This window comes from Amborella trichopoda, chromosome 8 (genome assembly GCF_054954075.1).
Source record: "Amborella trichopoda isolate Santa Cruz 75 chromosome 8, AtrichopodaSantaCruz75HAP2 v2.0, whole genome shotgun sequence".
Classification (NCBI taxonomy): Eukaryota; Viridiplantae; Streptophyta; class Magnoliopsida; order Amborellales; family Amborellaceae; genus Amborella; species Amborella trichopoda.
Window position 1 is genome coordinate 10,079,332 of NC_142343.1, and position 8,267 is coordinate 10,087,598.

An 8,267-nucleotide genomic window follows, 5' to 3' on the forward strand; every position below is an offset into this window, starting at 1 on the left:
AATTAGAAGGTTTTTCAACATTAAAACAACCTTTTTAGATGGAGCTTTGAGGTGCATCTGTAATTCTACATTTTAAGGTTGCAACTTTATATAAACTTTTTCCTTTAGAAATAGTGCATGTTGTAATGCATCTTTGGACCGTCAATTTTCCAGATTTTCAAGTTTTCATAGATATGTGAAATGATTATGTTAGGGTGCTCACACTATAGAGCATTTTATAATTGTACTCAACAAATTTGGATACTTATAAACCCTTATTTTGTAATACAGTATTTTTTAGTAAGGATATTTTTTGTCATTAGGATGGGTGACATCATCTATATAGGGTGTGACGTCACTTAAATGTTATTAGTGTGCTCCATATGGGTGATGTCATACTCTTCGTAATGACCAAAAATATTCTTACTAAAAAAATACGTCATGCACAAAATAAAGATATATAAGTGTCCAAAATTTATTGAGTACAATTATAAAATGGTCCATAGTGTGAGCACCCTATCGTAACTCCTTTTTATGTTGGGTGAGTGTGGTCATTAAAGGCCACTTGTAATAAACATTTGAGATAATAAAACATGAACTCGATGGGAGTGTGGTCCTGTGTAAACCATACTAAGCGAATGATGTTTGCTGATACTGAACTAAGCATGACAAGCTAGATCAGTCGGTTGGGAAAAACCTATGTTGCCTGCGCATAGAAAACTATCTGATAGGTCATCATTTGATGAGGTCAGAGTATGTCCGGATGAGTGAGCCAAAGGACTGTGTGAGCTTTGCGTGTGATGGTGGCCTTCAGAGGCTGGCGCTAAGGCCTCATCTGCGAGCCATCACACGACATGCATATATGATAGTCGTTTCGGGAAAGCAAACCACCTTTCAAGGTAAAACTTATGCATGTGCAAGAGATACTCATATACGCCATAAGAGTTGTAATCGCATCAGGTTTAGATAACCTTGGTACCCCTAACCTGTAATCCACAAACTAGGATTACAACCTATTAGCTCATTATAAGACTTTGATAACCCACCAATGAGTCCCTGCATAGACTATGGGTTATAGGAAATAATTGATCGGTTTGATAAAACAAGTGTGAACACTAGTCCACAGTCGCAGTACCTCTGCTTTTATTTATTTAATTCCTATACCATATGGATCATTCTTTCATCTAATGAATTTAAGGGAAATGACCTTATAAGACCCTTCCACACCCATGTGTGTAGGACCTCAAAGGATCACTATTAAATTTATCACTTATCTCTAAAAAAGTCAAGTCTCACACCCATGTAATAACTTTTCTAGAGATTTGTGCCAAATTTAATAGTGATCTTTTGGGGTTCTATACATATGGGTTTGGGAAGGTCTCATAAGATCATTACTCTGAATTTAATTATGTTTTTTTTAATGATACATGATATTTAGCATTATTATTTGAATTTTTCTAGACTTTTGGATATTTTATTTATCAAATTTGGATTTTTAAAAGCAAAGATATTAATTTTAAATTGATTTAATTATTCATATTAGGTTTTATGAATTTTTAAAAATCATAACAATTTTTAATTAATTTATTTTTTTTCTTGGGGAGGCCTAATAAGCATATGAGCCCACCTTTGCAATGTGGGTGGAGTCCATGAGTACGACTCAGGGTGGCACGCCCCACTCTAAAGAGCTTTTCAATTTTGTTGGATCAAACTTTGGCTTGAATAAAAAGGTTTGTGATGTTTGGAAATCCTTTGCCTTGAGGAAGCTTTGAATGAATTTTTTAGAAAGCATGAGAATGCATGTGCATAATTTTGGTAAGCACAACATTATAAATGAAATTATTTTATTTAATTCCTATTGATGGTAAAATGGTTTAGAAATGGGGGATAAAGGCTCTAACACCTTCTATGATGTTGATGACCCATTTATATCATGGAAGGCTCAAATCTCTCACCCAACAAATCACCCAAGATCAATGATTCATATTCAATTTCACAAAAAGAAGCAAGCCAAATACACCCCTAAACCCTAATCTTATTCAAGCATTATAAAAAGAAATTATCCCTACCCAAATCTCTACATCTTACATCTTACACCTAATTTTCATCTCTCTCTCTCACACATGCCACAAAGGGGGTACGCCCCACTTAGAATATCTCTCTTTTAAGAAAGTTGCTCTCTCCCTCAAGAGACCCAAAAGGACATGCCCCACTCTCTCATCATTGACATCTCTCTCTAAAGCCTAAGGGGCATGGCCCAATCTAGAATCTGTCTCTTCCAAAGTTTTGTAATACACCCCACCTAGATCTATCTCTCTCTTGACTTATGTTGTGGTGGTGTTGATCCTAAAGGATGAGTAGTAACAAGTAGATGTTATTTTTCTCAAACTAAGTTGCTAAATGGATTCACTTAATGATTTGAGATTTTGTGATAAAAGAATTCATTGTTCCATTAGATAGTTTGACCTAAACTTGTTTTTCTAAATGAAATTGAAGGTTAATCGTTGATCTCTCGCCATCGGATAGTGATGACTCGATGTGTGGTGTAATAAACCCATTTGAAATAATATCCGACAATCTCTTTTTATTTCTTATCATATTTAATTATATTGATTTTATATCCTCAATCATTAAAATTATGGATATTTTTTTTGTTTAAATAAAATTAGTTTTCTAAACATAAAAATTATAGATATTTTTTTTGTTTAAAGAAAATTGATTTAGTAACATCAAGGTTTTTAAGATTTTGGCTTTGTTAGTTTTATTTTGAAACAAGAGTTATCCTAATAAAACTACATGTAAGTAATCTATTTTACAATAGCGAATTAAAAAACAAAAAGACAAAATGGGATCAAAAGTTGGTCGACACAGCACCCCAAAACTAACCCATTTTAAGCTCATTATGATTAGAATGCGTAATTATTTTCACTTTAACTGCATCCAAGTGCCGATATAACCCCAAAAAACATCTGAATTTCAAGTGAAACCCAACAAAATTCCAAGAAATTGCCTTGAACAAAACAACACCGGATTCCCGACGTAATTGAGTAAAACAACATACACATTTCAGCTCTCACCTACATGAAGGCTTAGAACCCACACAATTCCATAGATCCCAAGAACCGCACTAATCTGCACAAACTAAAGAAAAATCTCTTCCCACTCCATTCCCAACCTCTGAAGTAATTTGCTTCTATCTTCATTCTTTTTCAGCCCTGTCGAACTATAGACCGCCATATGTCAAGGCTTGTTGGTCCAATCCCCACCATCCACAATCCTTCCGGAACCTTTGCCCATCTTCCCAAATGATCCCATTGCTGATGACAGCCCCTTTAAGCTGCTGCTCCCCTCGCTAAAGTTCCGTGACCTTCTAAAGGATCTCCTGAGCTTTGAGGGATCCTCTGTTATTTTTGTGGCTCTTGCGACAATGAGCTGGGCTATGTTGGACCGACAGAAGGGGCAGACAGGGGTGGGAAAGTGGGTGGTGGAGGAGGAGGGGTTTGGTTTGTTGTGGCAGCAGAGTGCAAGCGTGCAATGGGCACACATTTGGTGCCCGCAATCTCTCACCTCGATTGTGCACACCTGGTCGAAGCATATGCAACACAATTCTGCCTCCCCCTGCATCAAAAACAATAACATCAGTAAACACAAAACACAAGATGGTTAGTGTTGTGTTATTTAATATTTGTTCATTATAGTAAATATATTCATTTAATTATTACTACTATTATGAGGGAATGGACCAGTTAGATACATCACTACTCGAAATGTTAAGGACTTTGAGTTCCAGTATTAACAGCCTACACGGAGACTATGATTTGTAGCTCCATTTACAAAAACAAGGCACGATTTTTTACATAATTATGGATCACCTCCACTGTCCAAATGTAGGCCACCAAAAGTAGACATCAGGTTGCTAAGAATTTGTCTAGGACAGATTCTCATAGGAACATTTCCTATAACATAATAGCAAAAATAAAAAAAATTGATCCATGTGCATTTGGTCCAATGGATGTGATGCCAGTTTTGTTTAATTCCTATCGACAAGTCCCATTCTCAAGTTTCTGAGTAATGTAATTCCTGAGAAAAATTTCCAGTTTTTACAGTTTTTAGAGAACTTTTAAGGAAAATATTAAGGAAACTAAAAATGGAAAAGTCATAAATTATCAGGAAAATAGAAATAGAAAAGGAAAATTAAGGAAAAAAATCAGTTTCCCTAAATTTTTCAGTTTCTGTAAGCATGTTTCTTCAAAGAAGTATTATTGAAGAATATTTGGAAAAGAAATAAAATTATCACAATTTTGGAAAGAGTATAATTTTTTTGAGAATAACACAATACGTTTGGAAGGCTTTCAAAAAAGCAGGAGACCTTTCTCAGCAGGGTAGGGTTTAATGGTCACATAATGGTTTGTGACGAATAATTCACAGCAACCCAGTACAAAGTGCAAAATCCACACCGGAATTGCAAGGGATAAGCAAGATCTACATGACCATGTACGAACAATTAGATTCCTAGCTACCCATGATTCTCTCGTATAATATTTAATCAGTTATTAGAATCTCATTATATCAAAAGCATTCTTTGAACCTCAAAAAATGATTATCTTTTGAGAATGAAAACTGAAATGTTCTCAAGATAATAAAGTACACTTGATTTCAATACATTTGAATAACAACCCTTACATTCAATCACCTAAGTTACATCCTGTAACACATTTGCTTTGATATTCAAACAAATTTCTATCATTTTATTGCTCTTTACACACTGCTTATGCATTCACCTTTAATTTATCAAATAAAAATAAAAATTTATGTCTTAGTCTTCTTACATTAGTTTTGGTGGTTGATGTAATATTTTTTTTTTTTTTCCTTTTTTTCAAGCAAAATAGAGTTGAATGCCCCTACCAAAATCATGCAAAAGCACTAAGTTTCTAACTTAACAAAGTTACAACTAAAATCTCGGGAGTAGATCTCATGAGGATGACAATTATTTCTAGAACATAGCACTTCCAGCCATCTCAAATGCATTTCAAATAATCCAACTATCCAACTGCTAAATACAAGTATAAATAGCCTCCTGTATTAAAAAGTGAGATGGTGCTTCTTCCAAGAGAAAAATGTTACTTGCCATTCCAAATGTTATAGTCAAATGCATATGTTTGCACTATTATCATTGTATGGGCTACATAATGTTTTACTAATAAACAATCCATTCAAACTTGAATACTGTCACGCATGTGATGCAATCACTCATGAGATAGCATCTTCAACAAAGCTAAACGATAGGCAAATACAATGAACTACTTCAAAACTTAAAAAGTAAGAAATAAGGGGGGGAAGGGGGAGTGGGAGGAAGTGGAAGCAGGAGAGGGAAGAACCCACCTCAGATGTATCATCTTCAAGATTCTCATCAGTATGTTCAGGAGATGGGGATGAATAAGCTGTTCCCTTCAAGATGTCTTTCTCTCTAGCTCTGTTTGCCTCCATTAGAGCTTCCTCTAGTAAGGCTTTTGCCTCTGGGTTAAGTTCAGAAAAGAACTTTAATGGGGATGGCCAAACCAGTGGCTCCGCTGATGTGGGATTTAACAGGGCTGCACATGCTCCATGGCCATGTTTCAATGCCACCATATATGGTATCCTCCTGCAAATTTTTCCATTTTATTAATTATTTTCCCAAGAAGAAGCTGTATGATGCTTGATATCAAATACCATTAGCTATTTCCTAGTTAAGAAATCAATAAGATGTTTCCTTTTTATCATACCAAATGGGAAAAACCCAAAAATGCATTGTTAAATCTACCAAATAAAGAAAACTGGTCAGAATCTTTAATATTTTAAACAGAAAGCCAGGTTTAATACTTTAGCATCTCATCACAATAATCTAATCCAACGTTTGTAACAAGAAAAAAAAGAAGGCTCGCATGATTTACGTATCACAATTCTTTAACCAACAACATGGTTCATCTCAAAGCTGATTTACCCAGTAGGTGACTAATACTAACAAATAGCAAATGCAGAAAAGGATCAATGGTCAAGGACATATTACCACAAAAAAAAAAAAACTATGGAATAATGAATAAGCATGCTCTCTCTCTCTCTCTCTCTCTCTCTCTCTCTCACACACACACACACACACACATGTGAATGTACGCTTCTAAACGGAGAGGCATACCCAGACGAATCCCTATGGAGCCGATCTGAACCCCAAGCAAGCAATTCTCTAACACAATCCAAACTGCCCCCTCTTGCTGCTAAGTGCAAAGGAGTGCTCCCTGGACACCTGAAGCCAAGACACCATTCATATAAAAAGAAATAGAAAATAACAACAAACAATTAAAAGGAAGTTTCTGGAGTGAAAAATCTCTTTTTAATTAGCGAAATTTCTACCACAATCTTGAATTAACGGATCCTGTGCTAATACTGCAATTTGATAGAAATAGAAGAGCTTTGAGGTTATAAGAACTTACCCAAAGCCACTAGTTGAAGCACAAACAAGACCTCCATTGTCCAAAAGCATATGGACACACTCAGGATGTCTCGCCCTCGCTGCCAAGTGCAACGGAGTTGCTCCCTTACCATCCCGAACATTCACAAACCTCGCAAAACCCCTGTCAATTAATATTTGGCATTTTCATCATCAGACCAAAATCAAACAAGCCAAGATGTAAAAGACCTCACTCAGAGAGAGAGGGACCCCAGCGTGAGATAACATACATGGTATTGATCAAATAGAAAAAAGCCTCTAAGATCTAGTAAGGCAGAGTGTTGAAAATAAAGAATCAAAGAAAAGATCAAATTTCAGTGACTTGCCAAGAATCTGCCACAGGAGTGGAATGGGCAGCAGAGAGAACTGCTTGCAGGCAATCCGAATGGCCAAAATAGGCTGCGTAGTGTAGGCAGGTGCGCCCATGAATTGAATCAAACATCAAAACCTGAATACAGAGAGAGAGAGTAAAATTGGTCAAAGTTCCATCGAAAACCATAAGAAAAACTATCAAAAAATAAGCAAATTCTAAGAAAGAATAAATAGAAACACATACATTTGCACCAGCTTGAAGGAGCCTCTGCACACATTCAATCTTCCCATGCATTGCTGCCAGCATCAGTGGCGTCTGAACCAACCCATATAGAAAACCATATGAAAAAAACTAACTAAAAACACAGAAGACTAATCAAACTAGGCCACTCACTCCCTGGGATATAACAATAATAAGAATTACCAAAATAATTTTACTTAATTTCTTAAAGAAATTACCTGCTTATGACGATTAAGAAGATCAGGATGAACCGATCGATCCAGTATCAGAGAAAGAACCTGTTTCACAAAATAAAAAAAAGCTTAAATACACTGGAAAATGCAAGAAAAAATGTTAGAAAAGTGCCATCAGTGTTCAGGAAAATCCCCCCAATAAAATCCTATTCATATAATATAGAACACCAAAAAAATTTTAAGAATTATAATAGCATTAAAAAAAATATCTAAAACTCTCCAATTGATGAATATGCAAGAAGAACAAATTAAGATATCCAAGAAAAAGGAAAAGACCAAAAAATCACCTGGATCTGACCACATGCAGCTGCAATATGAAGAGCAGAGAGCTTATCATAGACTGTGGTCTGAGAAAGAAGGGATGGATCTCTCTCTAAAAGAGCCTCAACCATCTCCACATCCCCTTGTTGTGAAGCAGTGAAGAGAACATGCTCTGGACTGACCCTGCAACTAAGCTTCTGACCCATTCCCAAAAACTCCTCTGTAAATCTTAGAGCACCTAAAATATCTCACTAAATATATACACTTTTCAATAACAATTAAATGGGTTTTGATGCTCTTCTTTGTCCCTCCATTAATGGGGACTTATGAAGCTTTTCCTCCGAATTTCAACACCAAAAACCCAGTTTTTTTTTTTTAATGTTTTGTAAGGTTTTTGACGAGAGAGAGAGAGAGAGAGAGAGAGAGAGGAAGGGACGGGAGGGGGTGGCGAAGCCCCACAGATCTCCCGACCAGCAATGGGAGCCGAGGGGAGTGTGCTTTAAAGTGTCTATATGACTATTATACCCTTAGGCCTTTATTGATATATCATTCTTAGGTCTTCAATGATACTAAAGATTTTGCGACGTCTCTCCGGGGACTGTCATTCCCTTTCCCGCCCCGAACCTCTCTCTTGCTCTCGCTCTCCTTATCGATCTATGCTCCTGCGGAGTATACTGTGCATTTATATTTTCATAAAAAAATCTCTGCTAAATGTAAATTGAAATCAAAAGGATGATTTTTTTTGGAGTTAAACGAA

At 36.0% G+C, this 8,267-nt stretch overlaps 1 protein-coding gene across 1 annotated transcript; it reads right to left on the bottom strand.

Annotated features, from left to right (window-relative positions):
• Nucleotides 1-2,882: 2,882 nt before the first annotated feature.
• Nucleotides 2,883-7,982, bottom strand: LOC18436060 (E3 ubiquitin-protein ligase XB3). The gene is made up of 8 exons (XM_006846087.4): nt 7,537-7,982; nt 7,235-7,294; nt 7,020-7,091; nt 6,790-6,911; nt 6,447-6,587; nt 6,152-6,259; nt 5,362-5,620; nt 2,883-3,597 (listed from the first exon to the last, which is right to left on the bottom strand). The coding sequence occupies exons 1-8, from the start codon at nt 7,714-7,716 to the stop codon at nt 3,220-3,222; spliced, it is 1,320 nt and encodes a 439-aa protein (XP_006846150.1). The 5' UTR covers nt 7,717-7,982; the 3' UTR covers nt 2,883-3,219.
• Nucleotides 7,983-8,267: the final 285 nt, after the last annotated feature.

Excerpts from the sequence above, each read along its gene's own strand:
- LOC18436060 (XM_006846087.4), bottom strand. The coding sequence starts at position 7,716 with ATGGGTCAGAAGCTTAGTTGCAGGGTCAGTCCAGAGCATGTTCTCTTC. Across the intron at positions 6,912-7,019 it reads TCCTTCAAGCTGGTGCAAAT|GTTTTGATGTTTGATTCAAT; the intron begins GTATGTGTTTCT and ends CTCTGTATTCAG. Across the intron at positions 5,621-6,151 it reads CTCCATAGGGATTCGTCTGG|GAGGATACCATATATGGTGG; the intron begins GTATGCCTCTCC and ends AAAAATTTGCAG.